Source organism: Onychostruthus taczanowskii, unplaced genomic scaffold (genome assembly GCF_017590055.1).
Source record: "Onychostruthus taczanowskii isolate IOZ18803 unplaced genomic scaffold, ASM1759005v1 scaffold33, whole genome shotgun sequence".
NCBI classification, from domain to species: Eukaryota; Metazoa; Chordata; class Aves; order Passeriformes; family Passeridae; genus Onychostruthus; species Onychostruthus taczanowskii.
This window is the reverse complement of record NW_024500683.1, coordinates 8714406-8732255: the sequence shown is the minus strand read 5'-3', so window position 1 is coordinate 8732255 and position 17850 is coordinate 8714406. Positions and strand designations below refer to the sequence as shown.

Here is a 17850-nt window from a genome sequence, read left to right as displayed (position 1 = left end):
TTGCGTGCCAAGATAAGGTTCTTTCCTCTAGCACACACCCACAAGTGATGTTGGGCATTGCTTTATACCCCTGCAGCAGACATCAGTACAATTAATATGAAGATCTATTCACAGAACTCACACTGTTATCAAAATTGTATTTGTCTGTCTAAAGCCATGGCTCTACTAACACAGCACCTCACTATAGGGAATCTCAGGACAAAAGTCTCCAGGTAACATTTTCCTCACAGCTGGAGTTTTGTAATGGTTTCTTTGCCTGGCAATTGTTGGCAGTTTCTTCCAGAGGATGCACTTCCCTTAGAGGCTTCCAGCAAATTTGTAATTTATGTGCTTCAGAGGTTGAGCTGCCAGCAAAACCAAACTGTATGGTGCTTCTTTACACTTTGCCTAATTCTATTCTCGCATAAGTTTGATAATATACTGAATAAAGCATAACATTAAATGCATGTGTCTGTATTTTTTCTATGTCAAACCCAGGTACTACCAGGCTACCCTCGAGAAAATTCCTAAATATGGGTCAGCAGAGGCCCAGAACAATGCCCAGCTGGCAGAATAAGTACCCTATTTTGGAATATCTGAACATGATGTAAATGCATGCTGTACCAAGCATGGGCACGGTACACAGTGATCCCTGTGTAATGCAGATGTGGTTCCAGTAGGAATGCAGCACATACAGAGATAGCTGAGCAGGAAAGAAGCATTTGTTCATACCTATCCATGATGGCAGTATTGAATTAATCTATTATATTAATCTATTCCTGTTTTTGAGGTCTTTAATATCAGCATGCACCTGAGTGCAAGAGTTGGTTCAGGAGCAGAGACTGCAGAAGAGCACGCATGTAACTGTAGTCTCTTTGTTCTCTGCAGTCTCAAAAGCGGCCAAGGACAGCAGTAGGCTTGGTGGCAAAGAATGGGAGGGAGAGATCCCTAATTTAAGGGTCAGGGATGACTGAGTGGTCAAGCAAAGCATTCTGATACTTTTTGGATTTGCTGAATATGGCCACATCCAGATTTGTTTGCTGTTCCCCTTCTACCCATTCCTGTTTGGCAGAAAGACTTTCTCCCTTGTTCTCTTTTTATTTTGCTTCCAGCCTTTCATAATGTAATTACAAAGCTCCTTTGGAATCTGAAGGTAATCATATCAAGGAGGTTGCTATTAACTATAACTTGAATAGTAACCTTCTGTAAACCTCTACAGGAGGAAAGAAAATACCTTTCTTTTACACACGATTTGTTAAGCCACACCCATGACTATTCAAGAAATGGGCACAGGGCCCAGGTGCCGCTGAAGTGATCTGGGCTTGGGCAAAGGCAGATTTTAACTAGTGAGTGTACCATGCCCTGGCATGCCACCCTCCCACTGTGCTCTGCAGACACACTTCCTTGTGCTGTAGATGAGGTAAATTCAAAGTCTTCTCAAAATGTACCTACCTGCAATCCTCACAAAACACTAAGCAGCTGGCCTGGGGAATGATGCCTGATTGCAGCATCTTCTCAGAGTACATCACTAAATGCCACCAAAGAATTAAACACAGAAGGGTAGGATTCTCCCCATGCTGCTTACTGCACTCCTAAACATGCATGCTCCTAAACTGACACATGACACCACTGTAATAAACATAATCTGAGTCCAGATGAACAGTTTGAACAAGTCATGCATCACTTAAGCCTTGCTGCAAACCTTCAGGTTCTGTGAAGGAAGCTTTACTGACTGCCCAAAGCAAGGTTAACCAAGCCTGTAGTAATCCTCACACATATTTCCCTGCGCTCTTTGACTCAGCTGGATCACTGGCATAGGAAAATCTGAAAACAAAAACACTACTTCTGATTTACACCCACTGTAGTGCTGTGAGGAGAGTTTAAATGGAGAGCTGGTTTCAGTACATTGTTATTTGGATTGTTTGGTCTTAATTGATCTATCTCAACATGGTCAAAGGGCTGCTTTATGGAGGCATGAGATAGGCAAGATCAAGGTTTCAAAGACAACTGGAACATACCTTTAGTACATTTTACAAATTTAATTGTAAAATATTTAACTTAAATAGCTCTTATATTGTAATTACGTCATATTTTTCATAGAAACTTGTATTAGTGTATGTTTTCTCTATTTGGTATCTGTTGTGTTCTGGGGGTCTTTCTAAGATTCTCACTTTATGTGCATTATTACAACTAAAACTACTAATAACCTAAACTGAGGTTTAAAAAATCTTTTTGTTTTCTACTACTAAGAACAGGGGTTGGGAAACCTTTAATCAAGCCAACAAAAGCCTGTGAAATCAGCTTCATCAGATGGTGACTCAGGGCTGATGATGAGGGAGGAGGCAGTTTCCTAAGAGCAGATGGTCCAACTTCAGAGAAAAGCAGATGCAAGTCAGATGCTACAAGCCTAAAACACAAGATTTAAAACCATACAGTGATCAATACTGGGATAACCTGCCTTTCACAGTTTAATCTTTTTGCACTTTTGGAGAACTGTTTAGCCCCTAAATGTTCAATATCTTTCAAGAGTTCACTGCGTTCATTATATCCGTCACATTACTTACATCCATTTAAATTCCTGGCCTCGATGATATCCTTTAACAATGAGATCCACTGTCTTAGTGTGAAAATGTTGCTTTTATTTGCTTGTATTTTGCTGCTTATATTTAATTGTGTTATTCTACTTCTATCATAAGATAGGGGAGATGAAAGCCTTTCTCTGTCTCTCATACCGAAATCACATGCATAGAAAGTAATTTATCTAACAATTTTTGTAACTAATTGATTTGTAATTCACTTCTCACATGCATTTCTCAGCTCTGCTTTTTTCCTTTTGTAGTCTTTGTATTTTACTCTGTTGATTGTATTTCCTGGTACTCTCTTGATTAGATCTGCATTCTGTAAGAGTGCAAGAAACTGGCAAGCATTCTGTCTTCCTCAAAGCTGGAAATGAATATGTGCATAACTATTTGATTTAATTTCCCGCAGAAAAGGAAACTTTGAGAGAATGGAGGGCACCTTCTATTCTACCATCAGGACAGCTTCCATCAGTTGCTGGACTTCTGTCCACAGAAGTTTGACAGATATGAAAGATTGTAACCAGCTTGATTCAAGCAGAAAAATTTTTACAGGAATTTAAAACCTAATGAGTTTTCTGAGTTTTGCTCCAGAACAGAGGCAATGAAGTTATTAACAATCTAAACCTTCATTTCAGTTTTATTTCTGCATCCTCAGTCAGTTCTGTAGGTTGCACATGTACAACAGTTGTTACATTTCCATAAAAATTACAAATGAAAAAAATATCAGAAGAAATTGGTGATATGGTACAAGATACATAAAAAGTGAAGGGAAAGACAAGTGCATTGGGTCAGATACAAACCTTCATGTGCTTTTGTTCTCTTGTTCTCAAGGGGAAGTTCTCAATGAAAGTTTGATAATGGAATAGGAATCTGGTTCATCTTGCCCAGCTAGTCAGCAGCACTATAGACCTCAGCACCCAGTTCACAAAGACAACAGCTCCCTTACACATACATAGGCCTCTTTTCATCAGCCTGCATGGTGAGAGGTTAAACTGAATGGATGTACACAGAGACCTGAACTGTCCTTACCATAGCACCAATACTGAAAGATGGCTTGGGTGTGCTTGAGAACCATGCTGAAACTGCCTGTGGTCTCTATACCAAGGTAATGAAGTTGTAATAATAAAATACAGGATGTACACTCATGTTAGAAAAGTGTTGATGGGAATATGTTTCACTACTGAAAGTGGAGATTCCTAATCTTCTATATTGGAATGAGCAGAAAAGGCACAAAAATCTTTGAGGTCCTAACCTATGCAGTTCATTTGTCAGTTTTGAAGAGGCATCCCTCTTGCTTCAAGGACAGCCAGGACATTATCCAACTAGTGAAGTCTTACGTGGTGTCTTATAGGGTAAAAATGACCCCTGCAGATACATGTTCTCCAGCCTCAGCCCTACACTGCCTTCATTTTAGCAACTGTTACTATTAGCAAAACAGCACCATGGCACTAGAAAAATAGTGTGCCTGTTTAATTAAGACACAAACACTCCTGTCACAGCTCTGTTTTGTTGTGTGGGCATACTTTGGGAGAACACAGAACAACAAGATGCTCTGAAAAGTATGAGAGTTGCACTGCTTATTTCAAAGCTGTCTCTGTGCAACCCTTTCTGAAATAATTGTTCAAATCAGGTTTTCAAAGAAATCCAGAAGAGTTGTCTCCCAGATCACCCCTTGAGTAATGTTCTGCAGCAAAACTGTCTGCTGAATAATAGCAAGAGTTAAATAAGATAACTATGTCCTTGAGAAAGCAACTGGAAGGATATTCTCTGCTTGAACTAATGTGTATCCAAGTAGGCTGACAGGGCTGGGGTGGTATGTACTGAGCTCTGGCATCTGAGGCTGAATGATGAGGTGAAGCTCCCTCTCTCTTGCCAGAAAGCCTAACATTCCATTCCATCTTCTTTTGGATGCCATTTCCAGGTGTGAGATTAAATGGTAGAGCTGCAGTGTTGAAATTGGTCTGAAATGAAAAGTAGTGCTTGTAGGGTAAGCAACACAAATCTGCAGCATAACTAGAAAATTGTCCCCTGTTCTGCATTAAGTGATGCCTACAGCTAGGTAGCTCTTGGGTCAGAGATGTCAGAGTCAGACACACAATGATGCTATTTGAAAATTCCACTATACACCAAGGTCACATTAGCATTTTCAGATGTCAGTGGCACACTGGGAGCTGGCATATGGCTGATTATCCACCGTGTTCTTCAGCTCCTCCTCTTCTGAGTTCCTGCTTCTCACATCAGTGGGAATTTAGGCAAAATGCATTTAACTAGACTAAATGCCCCTGGTTTATTAATTCCTATGTATGTATGTATGGAATACTGATTCAGATCACTGAGTTTCAACTTTCCTACCCATTATCACTTTATATACTATGAAATGTGCTAATTTTTCTTTTAGCCCTTTGATAAAAACATGAAATAGTGAAGTGCCAAGGATCTGGTTTCTCTCTTCACCTACCTAATATGTAGTTGCAGAGGGCCAGGACCTCTCCTCAGAGGGCCATAGTGAAAGTGGAGCAGACAACAGGCACAGGCTGCAACATGAGAAATTCCAACAACACTGAAACAAAGCCTGGAAGGAGCTGCTGGAAATGTGCATATATATCATTTTCTCTGTCCTCTGCAGAGGGCAGATGGCTTGCGGCTTGCAAGACACGCTTCCACTTAGGCGCTCAGAGGTCAACCATGCCTTACAGATAAATTGCATTCTCATGCCACTGACTCCAAAAGTAGTCACTTGTTAAAACCGAGCATCTGATGCTTAAAGGTTTGAAGCTGCTGCAGCAGGCTCTGTCCCTCAGGTCCTTCCCGCGGCGGGTGTACTTTTGGGGCTCTGTGGCTGAGGATGGCTCCGGGATGCATCGCCTCGCTCCAGCCAGAGCCCACCGAGGGCCCCTGCGAAAAGCGCAGGGCCCCACCTGGGGGCAGGAAAAGTAATGTCAGGCTAATTCCATGCCCAGAGCTCCCGAGTCCCCGAAAGGGAATCCGAGGACACGCCTACTACTCAAATTTTTTCCCCAGCAGCAAATCAAATAGCCTTTCCTAAGAGCAAGGCTGGGTTCCGAGTGCAGCTGCCTGGGAACCTCTCTGCACCCGCAGTGTCCAGGCGCCCTGGTGTCCACGCGCGCCTCTGGAACGCGAACTCTGCCCTCTTGGAACTCAAAGGTGTGGCCAGCACCAGCAGGTCCCAGTGATCCCCGCGAACCGCTTGGAAACCCGCTGAGGGACCAGCTTTTTAAAGCAGGCACGGCCGTACGGGGCATTGGTTCCAGCGGCGGCTCCGTGAGGGGAGGCCGGGGCTGCTCCAGCCGGACACGGCCGGTTCCGGCCGGATCCAGCCGGATCCAACCGGCCCCCGCAGGGCGCGGCTGGGCCACGGCCGGGCCGGGAGTGGGGAATGAGTGTAACGCGGCCAGACGCTGCACGGCAGAGTGCCAGGGAAAGAGTGGAGACAGTGCGTGCGAATGCACGAAGGGAAGGAGGGGAGAAGGCAGAGGAGTCTGGAACAAAGGAGAGAGGTTGAGTCGGGGAAGAAAAGATGTGGGAGGAAGGTGTTCAAGTTTTTGTTTCTCACCAACTATATTAATTGGTAATAAAGAAATTTTCCCCAAATCAAGTCTATTTTGCATGTGGTGGCAATTGGCAAGTGACACTAAACAGGAATATCTGCTAAGTGCTTGCTAGAAGCAGCGTTAGGAATCCTCCAGTCAGTCCACCTGGCTAGTTTTGCTCTTTTTTTTTTTTTTTTTTTTGGTTAGTGTTGCTATACTCAGGTGAGAAGTGCCACAAGAAGCATGCAGGAGACTTGAAAAATTCCTATGAAAAGCTGATGCTTCTTTTGCACTTTCAGATGGGCTTAAACAAATAGTAGAGTTCCACTGGAATTAACTGCAATCTATCAAAACATCGGGAAGCACAATGTAAGCAGAAGTAAAGATCCCATACAGTCATCAGAAACCATAACTTGTACTAAACCAAATATCCTGTACTTGCTAGTAAATCAGTGAGAATTATCCCAGTGTTTTCAATGGAAATGAACTTGTCATTCCATTGGTGGAGTGTTTTAAACCAAAAATAGTTGTATAGGATCACAACCCTTACCTCCACCAAGCATAATTTACTTGGCTATCAGAATGATGCTCAGGCTGATTTGTACATAAATAGGTCTTACCAGAGCAAGAGCTGAAGAAAATGCCTGGTCCTTCTTGGAGAACAAATCAAAACTGCCTATCTAACACCTAAGTGATTTGTGACAGGTAAGAGTGAAACAAATCTTGAGGTTACTGTGAGTTAAGTAATATTTAGCCAGGAATTATTGGGCTGGCAGTAATATTTAGCCAGGAATTATTGGGCTGGCAACACTGAGACACATAGGAGAAACAGCAACAAACATCTACATTTTACTTGTTTACCACAGTCTTGAAGGCTGGTAATAGAACTGAAGAGCTCTAATGTGTTATAAAAGCATTACTGAAGTCAGCTTACACCCTAAATAATTACTGCAAGAATGCTTACCAGGACTCAAGGTTGCTCAGTAAAAAAAAGGTATTCTGTAAAAGACTTAAATTTAAGCTGATTTCATCCCTAGTTTGCCCAGAATATGGAAGATCACACTAACAGTTTGCAAACCTGCTGCTGTTGACATAAGATTAGAAAGTAAATTGACAAACCTGCATGGGAATATCAAAATAAGGAGGTTATCAGACAGAGTTAACCCACAGCACTGTGTAGCCTTGCATAAGCAAACATGGCTGTAATTTTGTATGGAGAAGTCCTCACGATGCACAAACACTTTTAGGTATTTTTAATTTCACAACAAACCAAGAAGAGAAGTAAAAATAAACAAAATTTTAAGTTCTTATCAACAATTTACTGAAATACCAGGAAATGAATCATCACCTGGGCCAGACCTGGAGCCTTACAGGGTATGTCTACATTAGTGGTCTGGAACAGGAGGGTGTTTTAAAAATTAATTTCTTAACTGTGCTTTGGCTCCCATCATAGTGTGATCTTGGAGTGTACAAACTGGATTCTTTCTGGATGAAATTAAACTGGAAAATGTGCTTTGAGAGTGCACCGAATGCTGTTTAAATGACATTCAGTCAGTCCACATAACCACTCTTGAGCTATGCTCAAGTTAACCCTGTCCCAAACACATACAGGCTTCAGTGCTAGTTGTTCTTCTGCTCACATTCATTGCTGTTGTAGCACTCTATTTACTAATAGGAATAGCCATCAGCTGTTAGGCTAATCACCAAAAAGTACTGGCAGAGGCATCTGCTGCATCTTTGCTTGTGGAACTCCTGAACAGCATTACACAGCAACTTTCCTCAGTTTGTGGAGAAAAAGTTCACTTAGCAAAGGAATTATGATCAACAACTACAGTGTTTTCCAAACTTTTCTAATGAACTAATCTGACATTAAACCAAAGACTGAACTGTAATTGCAATTGACATTACATTAGCTGATAAATTACTGTAGGTCAATACAAATTTTGTATGCCTGGCAGTGAGGGGAAAGTGTTTGTAGCACTGAAAACTTCAATCGTGCTGAAGCTGGGGCGTCTGACGAGCTCTCAAGTGGGGAATTTGTTCAGATATCAGATGAGTGTACTTACTAGATCCCAGGTCAAGCAGCATGTTATTTCTCAACCCAGCTAACACAGGAATAAACCAGGGCCATTAGAGATTAAGGACAAGTCTTTTCTTGTAAGCCATGTCATTAATGTAGAACTATAAATAACAAATATGAATCACCAAGGTAACATCCTGCAGAGCAACTTTTCATAACCTAAGTGCCATTTTTTGAAGTGATTAAAACAATTTTAAATTCCTTTGTCTAGCTGTCTGTGGAAACCATATAATTTAAAAAAAGAGGAAAAGAAACATTTTGAGTTTGATTGGTACTAGATAGGAGCTATATCAGGTTTGTGTGATGGTTTACTACCTCTCCTTCACATCTCCATTCTCTTGTTTATAAGCACAAACAAAGTATATCTTTCCATGAGGCATGTGGTTTAACAATGATCCTCCTCATATCAAATAAAAAGCTCTTGTTTATAAGCACAAACAAAGTATATCTTTCCATGAGGCATCCTCATATCTTTCCATGATCCTCCTCATATCAAATAAAAATAATTTATCCTCCAGGAAAAGTAAAAATTATGTTTGCAAGCCCCAGCTTTCATTCACAAGACAACAGGACAATGTGACTATATAAAAAGTTTATTTGATTTGTCCTCTAGATAGAGCAGTTAAACAAAAACATCATTTGGCAGTCTGTTTATTTCCTAATTCAGTAATAAAAGTGCAGTTTAGTTATAAAGGCACAGTGTTGACATTTAGACAAGTCACTGATGTCCAGCAGAACTGGCAGGAGAAAGACCTCACTCCTACTTTCTTTAAAAACCACTTGTTTCATTTGCCAACAGTGATATTAAAGAAGAATAAGGGCCTACATTGGAAGCAATCAGCATATAAAAATCTGATCTGGATCTAGAAAAATGTCCTCAGAAACAGCACGACACACTGAAGCTATCAGTCAGCAACTCACATTTCTCTTTTCTGCTCTTCCACAATCTCTAGGAAGATGGTGTGGTTGCTGCCACGTCAGCTGCTTAAAATTACCAGAAAAAATCTTGAGATGAATTAAGGAGAAAACAGGCTAGTATTGAAGTGTTATAAAAGACACCTGCCTGCTGTATTTTGTGTGATTGCCCATTGAAACACCTCTGGAACACCCGTTCGCCTTCCTTCGCAGCGTAATTGGACATGTGCAATCTGGCAGTTCCCTTACAGCCTGCAGCCAGGCAAACTAATTTGCTTTTATATCATAATACATGCGGAGAACTCTCCTGACAGTCTCTACATATTTATCATCAGGAACAGGTTTCCTCTGGCTTCCCGGCTCAAGAAATTTCTTGATGGCGGGGATGTTGCTTATCCTTGCTTTAAATGCCTAAAAGGAAAACAGTAAATACATGGTATTTAAAGAACAGAAAATAACACAAGAAAAAACCCTATTTTACTGATTTGTGTAACATCCTTTAACAAGCTGTATGTGGAGAGAAATATGGTTTCAAGTGTGGATGAATTTTACTCCCACTCACTTAAATCCTTTTATTTTCCACAGTAACAAATGAGCCACTGTCTTGTATTGATATGGGATGAAGTGTTCAGTTATCTGTGGTTTCTAATATGTACATCACTCAGGTTGTTCTTGTGATCCAGAAAATATATTCCACTTAGCAGTATCACAGAACTGGTGAGAGTCAAAAAAAGGGAGGGTGCATTTCTTCAGATGTGTACAGGGGTTACTCCAGAAAATAAGTTTCTCTAGATGAAACATCTTAAAAGGCTCTTCCTAAAGCAGGAAAAGCAAGACTACAATGAAAAAGTAACAAATGTTTGTGGAATTATTTACATAGAACAGACTTTGAAATGTAATTTATCACATTTATAGCCATATGAGCGTCTCGTTAGTGCAAGGTACCTGTAACTGAGGAAAGCCTGAGAGCACATCTGACTTCTTCTCTTCTACCATTAAAATGGCTTCAAGAAGATGAACATCCGCCCAGCTAAAATTGTTGCCAACAAGGAAGTCCTGCCCATGGTCTTTCAAAATCTAGAAATGTCATAGATGAAAACAGGTTGGATAGCCAGCTGAGGTTCATGTTTTCAAAATTCATAGGCACACCTTCTTTGACAACACTATTGTCTCCTTTTCATCCTTCTCTCCCATGCAGCTAACAGGAGGAACAGGGGATATAACAGCAGTCCCAGATCATTTTACAGCTGAAATCTAGAATCCCAGCGTTTTTCTTACTAATCCTTTCTTCCTACAGCTCTAGGTAACCTTGTGTACTAGACTATAGGGTTAGATACCTTCTTGGTATTCACATCTTTCAAGTCTAATTTATCTGGATTTTTTCTATACACTTTTACAGCTTCAATGAGAAAACAGAGTATAAAAGAGAGGTGATCAGCCTAAAGCATTAGGGCTAAGATGCAACAAGTGGAATATAGGGCAGAATGCACCCTGGCAACCACCTACAGGAGACCTTGCAAAGTGAAAAACTGTTTTCTCTTTAGTGTTTAAAATGGAGAGGAGCTATTCCTGCTAGATCATCCTGTCCATGCATATTAATTTCCATTGAGAGTGCCTCTTGGGTCCTATCTCTCAAATTATCAGTTACAGAAACAGCAAGATTCCAGTAAGGCTAGAAGTCAGCAGTGATAGCTGTATATTACTGTGTTTACAAAAACCCAATTGGGATGTATTTGAAATGTTAAACAACGAAGACAATTAGCACTGCTTCTGCAATGCAAATTACTGTGGTGGGGTTGGCCCTGCCTGGGTACCAGAAGTCCATCAAAGCTGCTCTATCACTTCCTTCCTCACCTGGACATGGGGAAGAAAATACATTGAAGTCTCTTGGGTTGACCCACCCCAACAGACCTGATACTGCTCTGAATCCCCTCCAGCCAACAGACAAAATGGATGTTCTGGTGTAGAGTACTGCACTGACATTTCTGTTTCTGGTTGTGGTGAAATACCCAGTGTTCCCATTGTTATCCCTCCAGAATCAGGGAAGAAAATGATCCTCCTCCATACCTTTTCATACACTGGGAAATACCTGCTTGTCGCCTTTTGAACTATTAAGGCACGTTGTTTCTCTTTATCCTCTGCTGATAAGAAAGGGAACATCAAAATGAAGCCCATAAGGTCATCAGTTCCTCCAACATACATATCAATCCTTAAAACCAAAGCAAACAAAAACCTTAAATAGAAGGCACCTTCCAAAGCGGAATTACCTTATATTTGTTTTAGGATAGTAAACATTGAATATCCCATCCCCCTGTCATGGTGCCTTCCCCCCTGCCTACTCCTTTCCAGGCTGCAGTGTGATCTGACAAATGATTTTTTAAGCAATCTCAAACACACCCTCTCATGGAAATTATTTCTGCAATTAAAAAAATAGGTCACAGTGGGAGTCTTGTAGTGATTTTGGCTCTTTACTTGTTTCACTGTGCTGGCTTAAACAGGATTGCACAGAGATTAAGTGTATAACTTTGGTGTTACAGATCACTTCACAATCACCAAAGAAACACACAGCACCACAAGGAGTCATTCCCAACTGACTTAATTGTCTGGATGTATCCCACCGTCAGAATTTCATCCAAAGTCCAAGTAGTGCCAAATAGATAAATAATGGGGTTGGAAGTCTGTAGCATACCAAGTGCTTCATCCAGCTAAATTATCAATACAGCAGTTCTTAGGATTGTCCCTTTCCCAGAGCTATCAGAGCAGGTTTTGTACTGTAGATGGATATTTAAAATGCTATATACTGGGTCAGCCCCATCATTCTTTTTTTTCTTCACAGACACAACATCAAGATGTAATTTCATATGTATTTTATTTCATATGAAACCAATAGTTTTTAAGCTGTTCTCTCCCCAGCTCTCAAAGATCTAAACCACGCACTGTTTACAGTGCAGTGGGACATCATGCAACCACAGATAATGTCAATGACAGCTCTCATTTTGCAGCCAAAAGTTAGAAACGAACCATTTCTTTCCAGAGTTTTCTGGTTACAAAAGTAGTTCAGCATCTACATGCCAGTCACCTCTCGAATACCTGTGTCAGGCTGTATTAATCTTTCAGTAAGGCAGGATAAAACCATGACTCAAATATTTTTATGTGAAAAGTAACTGAGTTAGAAAAAACCAGTTGGCTTGCATCTAACTGTGGCTTCTTAAGCTCAGTGCAAGTTGTGAATCACTGAGGCCCACAGATGACTGTGCACAGGTGTGTGTGCAACTATGCAGTTAATTGTAGATGCATCCGAACTACTACAGTAAATTCAAGAAGAGTAATACTGTTACATACAAGGCTCTCTCCTTCAGGTCCTTCCCATAGAGGTTGTACTTTGCTGCAATGTAGCTGAGGATGGCTCTGGTCTGCACCATCCTCATCCCATCCATCTCCACCATGGGCACCTGCTGAAACAGCAGGGATCCACCTAAAAGGACAGACACACATTATTCGGTGATGTAATAACTCTGTGTCATGTTTCTCGCTGTCTTCAGAGGAACACTGCTTTTATGATGAGCTTGCTGTGGATAGCCATTGTATTAAAATGGAGTTCTTCCATGCAAAAAATAAATTACAGCGGTGCAGACAAATTAAATTGAAAGATACAATTATTGTGGGTTACCATCCTTTCTTTAAAAAATATTCACTGAAGTTTTAGTCAGGACTGTGTACAGCAGCTTTTGAAGTGAAATTAAAATGCAGTGGAGACAATCACACTAAACATCTCAACTGAGTAAAAAGTGTCTGCTTCCAAACAATGTAAAAAAAAATTCTGTTCCATTATTCAAACAGTATTTGAAGCAAACATTAGATTCACAGATTTCTCTCTTATGATCAATCTTTAGGATATATCAGGACATAACATGAAATTTTGGGATACATATTTTTCTGGTTACTGAAGCCCTTGATTAAGTTTGTGGGACCAGGTGGGATGCATAGACAAACGGAGAACAGAAGAATCCAGAGGCCTGGCAAACCCTCCAGGTTGGAAAGATACTCAGTCTGCAATTTCATCTGTCCACATGTGGAAAAAATCAGCCTCTGCAGCTGCTCAGAGCTCTCAGTTTTACTCTTCTGTGTGGAAAGGAAGACACATAAAGTCTTCAAAGACTTCCTGCATCTTCTCTAAGTCTGGTTTCACTTTTCTTGAGGTTTCACGTGGACTCACCTTGCAGGAGTTTCTCATACTGGTCTCGGGTTTCCAAAAACTCTTCTTCAAACTGACAAAAGAGAATGAGGAAGAAGAGGAAATAAGAATCTTTCCACATTTCTAGAAGAGATAAACTTTTAAAGCACCATAAAAGGAAAAGAATATACATCATGGTTCTTTTCATTTCAGATATGGCTCTAAGGGAGAACACACCAAGGACAGAAGTGCTGGCAGTATCTCCTGGGCTATCACACTTGATAAATGCTGCTAAGAGCAACCCTAGCAGAAGAACAGGCAATAAGAACTGGAGTGAGGATGGTTTCTTTGGTATTAAACAGGCAATGCAATGTGTAACAAACAACAATACAGTCTAGGCTGTCCTTAAGATGCTTTCTGGAATGTGGAAAAAAATCTACTGTGTGGTATTTTGATTTGGGAGCTAGACAGGAACAAATTCTTCAGAAGTTAAAACAAAGCTTTTACAAAATAGTGTGCAAGTAGCAAGCCCTGCAGGAAGTTTGATACAGATGCACGTTTCAGACACCCGAAGATTAAACATTCACAAGATGAGAAACAGAAAGATACAGAATTGCTGGTGATCAGATGGATGTAGTTGCACTCAATATGGTTGAGGATGGCTGGTCCAATGAGTGTTCCTTATGGAGAAACTGAGTTCAAGATTAAGACACCAAAGTTAGACATCTACGTGTGTGTGTGTTTGCATGTGCCATACATGTCTGTGATCAGTGCACAACACGGAGACTAGAAAATGGTTGATGTTACCAATCCCTAAATGCCTTGCTCAGTCAGCCTCTCTCATAACATCTGTGCCACTCAGTAATTAAGATTTGCTATACTAGAGAAACCCCAGAAGATCAGGCACATTAACACACTGCCAATGTTCAACCATAGCAAGTATGATCACAGTCTAAAATTTAGAACCCAGGTTTCTACTGATGAGAAGCTGAGAAATATTCCATGGAAAAACATGTAGTAATTGGTACTTATCAACAGCTTTTTTTTAAACTTGAAAAAAGAAGAGAGAGGGACTTAAAACATAGGAACAAATGATGGAGGGAAGCAGACAGTTCTGTCTTCTGCAAGGCCTTCAAAAAAAGATGGGTGGTCTTTTTAAAAAACTTGTATTCTGTGGCTCAGTACACAAGTAACTGAATGTACTGTAACAGCTTATTGTGTAAAAGAGGGCACTCAGAGCAAATACTAGTCCTTTGTATCCTGAAACTGTATTACCACTTTACCACCAAGATGGCCAGCAAATGAATAAGTAAATTATATACCATTAGAAAATAATTAAAGTGGTATCTTCCTTCTCCATTTTACCCAAGTACTTAGAGATTTCTAATTTCCCTACACAAGTGGTTCAATTGGTTCACTTCACCCTGCTAAGTTTCATCTAAATGATGAAAGCTTACAGCTTATTATGAAGGATGCAGCCAGTGGAGTGAAATATAAAACAAAAATCTCTGTGAGCATTGAACTGAAAACAGGAAGACTAAAGAAAATTAATTGCTGTTCTACTGGGCAGAGATAACACTTGTTATGGGAGGAACACATCTTTCAGCTCAGCAGGTCTGGCTCAGTAATCAAGTGCTTAATTAAAGATTACACATTCTTGTGTTAAGCAAGTGTTCCTGCTTACAGTGTCACTGCTCAGAAAACATGCAACATGAAGCCATGCTTTTGTGTGCCTGAAGTAAAAGTATTTAATTACACTGAATAGCCAACATTCATTTACTATTGCATCTTGGGATGCCTTCTCTTTTTTGACTAATAACATGTGATCTGCCTCAAAGACAAGCTTACCAATGTGCAGCTAGAAGTTAAAAACTCTAAAACAAACCTCGACCCCAGCTGCAGCCAACAACCAACGAATCGATTCCATCTTGCCTCTTCCATCAAAGTAGTAAAGTTTTGGTTTTGTGGACATGACTTCAAACTTTCTGTTACCTAAGAGTTATAAGAGATAGTAAGTTAATAATTATACAAAAACCTGATGGCAGCTGGAATAATGGTTTACAGGTCAATCACACAACAAAAATTTAAGTTAATATTTGATGAAATATTTTAGCAAAGTTTCAGTCTAAACTGATTTGCTTTTCTTGCTGCACAGTCAAGTCAAACTATTTCATAGACTTTTCATCCCCCTGAAATTCAGGAAAAAATAAGCATCAAGTTGCTAAGTAGGAAGTAACAGAAAAAAATTTAAAAAACACCACAAAGAAAAACCTTAAAACTTTCAGAAAGTAGAAGTTTTAGCACTGAAGTTACACAGACACCACTAAAAGCCAAGTGTTGATCAGAGAGAAGAGGCAGTAAACTGAGTTTCCAAAACTGGCAGACCTTGTATCAGGGAATCTAAGTATCTAAACATTAATTCCACATGTTTGGGTGAAGCATGGGAATGTACTTTTAAGCCTCTCAATTTTTTTTCCTAGCTGTGGTGATCCAGCAATCAGTAGAAACTTCAAAAATATCACAATACTTGATCCAGGATCAGTAGAAACTTCAGAAGAATGGCCTGTTTCTTCTGTAATAATCCAGATAAAAATACAGAGTTTCAGAGTGTTGCACTACTTGTCCTTCTAGAGGTCACATTTCTTTCTATTAATAAACCCTGTTGCTATGCAAAACTTTGTGGACTTTTCAGATGATCCAATGCTGCTTTGCAAGCAGCATTTTGGTTCTTTAATGACTTCATAAATGAGGCTATTAATTGTTTTTTTTTTTGAATAGACTACTGTTTAGGCCTCAGCAGGAACTGGATTCCGCTGTAGAGCCATAAGCCAAGAGAGCAATCACATTTAATCATACTGGCATTTCACATGCAGAACTCCTTTATAAAGCAAGTCCTTGCTGCAACTGAGAGCTGTTTTCCCTCTGTAAGGTGATTTATTGTCACTTCAATCCACAGTTCAAGTAATTCTGGAAAAGAGGCTCTTGGCATGTGAACAATAACCTCCAGTTTCCAATGTTCCAAGAGCTCCTTCATAAGCAGAGGGAAAAAAAGACCTTGGGCATGCACAAAGTGATCTGCTTGTTAGCCAACAGACATGAAAAGAGAACACAAAATAGGAGACTGCATCAGGTCATGGGAATTCAAACAAGCCAGGCTATTCCACCCCTGCCTGCTCAGGGGCCTCCAATTGCTCTCAGGTAAGTGACAGGGAACTAAAACATTGCCAAGTGCTATCTCTACCACTGATAAATAGAGCAGTGAATTAGAAAAGTATAACTGTGAACCACACAAAAGAACAAAATTAAACAGGAGCTACTTGTAATACAGTTACGTTCACAGAGAAAAAAGAAAAAAGCCAAAGGTGATTTTTAACTTGTAGTTTAAAAAAACCAAATAAACAGAAGAGGCACTCTGCCTCAGTGCCACTTCTGGAGACCTGCTCTTAGCAGGCCAGTGAACAGGTCACAGGACATAAGCAAGTCACTGATGCCCAGCACACCTCAACGCAGCACAGGAAAAAGGAAGGTAAAGGCATGGTGGGTGCTTCTTTTATAATACTTTAATATATTTTTAAATACAAACTTTGAAATGAGCTGTAGCATTCTAGGTTCAGGTTCCTAGGACTGAGCCTGCTACGCCATATAAGAAAGTCCAACCTGTGAACTAAAATCTGATGGAAAGAACACCTTGGTGATGGGCAAAGAGCTTGTCCCTTCTCTGCCCTTCATCGGAAAGGGGTAAAATGGCAATTTGCAGCCAGGAGACGCAATTACTGGTAGGTTGTTGTCCATTCCCCTCAGCCTGACACCTCAGCTGGAAAACGGACTTTGTGAAAAATCTGCTCCCTTACTGTGATTTATGAAGACTCATGCACGCAAGGAGAACACGGACCAGAAGAACATCGGTGAAGCGGGCCAGGGGAGCAGCCCCGCAGATCCAGGGCTCTAGGGCCCGATTTTCCCTGCCTGCATTCAGCAGCCCAACAGCGCTGCCACTCTGCACCCGCAGCACCAACCCGGGGTGCTCCCGTGCTCAGCGTGTGACAGGCAGCAGCCCCGGGGCCATCAGCTCCCACTCCTCCCGGGGACAAGGCCCTGGCAGGCCCGAGATGACGAGCGGTCCGTGCCGTGACACGGCGAGCCCGTGACCGGGAGCGGACCCACGGCTGAGGCCTGAGCCCGCCACAGACTCCCGGCTCCCTGCCTCACCCGAGCCAAGCGACCACAGGCACCGCTGGGCGGGGGAAACAGAAAGAGAGAAATCCCAAGGGCCCGCATTACTCACACACACGGAGGGTCAAGCGGGGATGCCGAGCGAGCACACGACGCCCCAACACTGAGCACTCCCGCCGGCCCCGCCTGCCACCGCCGCCGGCCCCGCCTGCAGCCCTCCCCGCCCAGGCCACGGGACGGCGACGAGCGGAGCAGCCGCCAATGGGAAGCCGTAAATTTGCAAGTTTCGCAAAGCCTTCTGGAAAGGCAGCTCACCACAGAGAATTTCGCTAAAATTTTTAACCGGGTTAAGAACCGGTTTCTCTCGGGTAGTTTTGTGGCTGCAAAGTGTTGCTTCCG

General features: G+C 41.3%; 1 protein-coding gene across 1 annotated transcript; it reads right to left on the bottom strand.

Annotated features, from left to right (window-relative positions):
* Positions 1-8766: 8766 nt before the first annotated feature.
* LOC121339112 (glutathione S-transferase 3) lies at positions 8767-17661 on the bottom strand. Its single transcript, XM_041410655.1, has 7 exons — positions 17564-17661; positions 15164-15270; positions 13321-13372; positions 12447-12579; positions 11172-11313; positions 10050-10181; positions 8767-9515 (listed from the first exon to the last, which is right to left on the bottom strand). The coding sequence occupies exons 2-7, from the start codon at positions 15248-15250 to the stop codon at positions 9372-9374; spliced, it is 690 nt and encodes a 229-aa protein (XP_041266589.1). The 5' UTR covers positions 15251-15270; positions 17564-17661; the 3' UTR covers positions 8767-9371.
* Between the last annotated feature and the right edge of the window lie 189 nt (positions 17662-17850).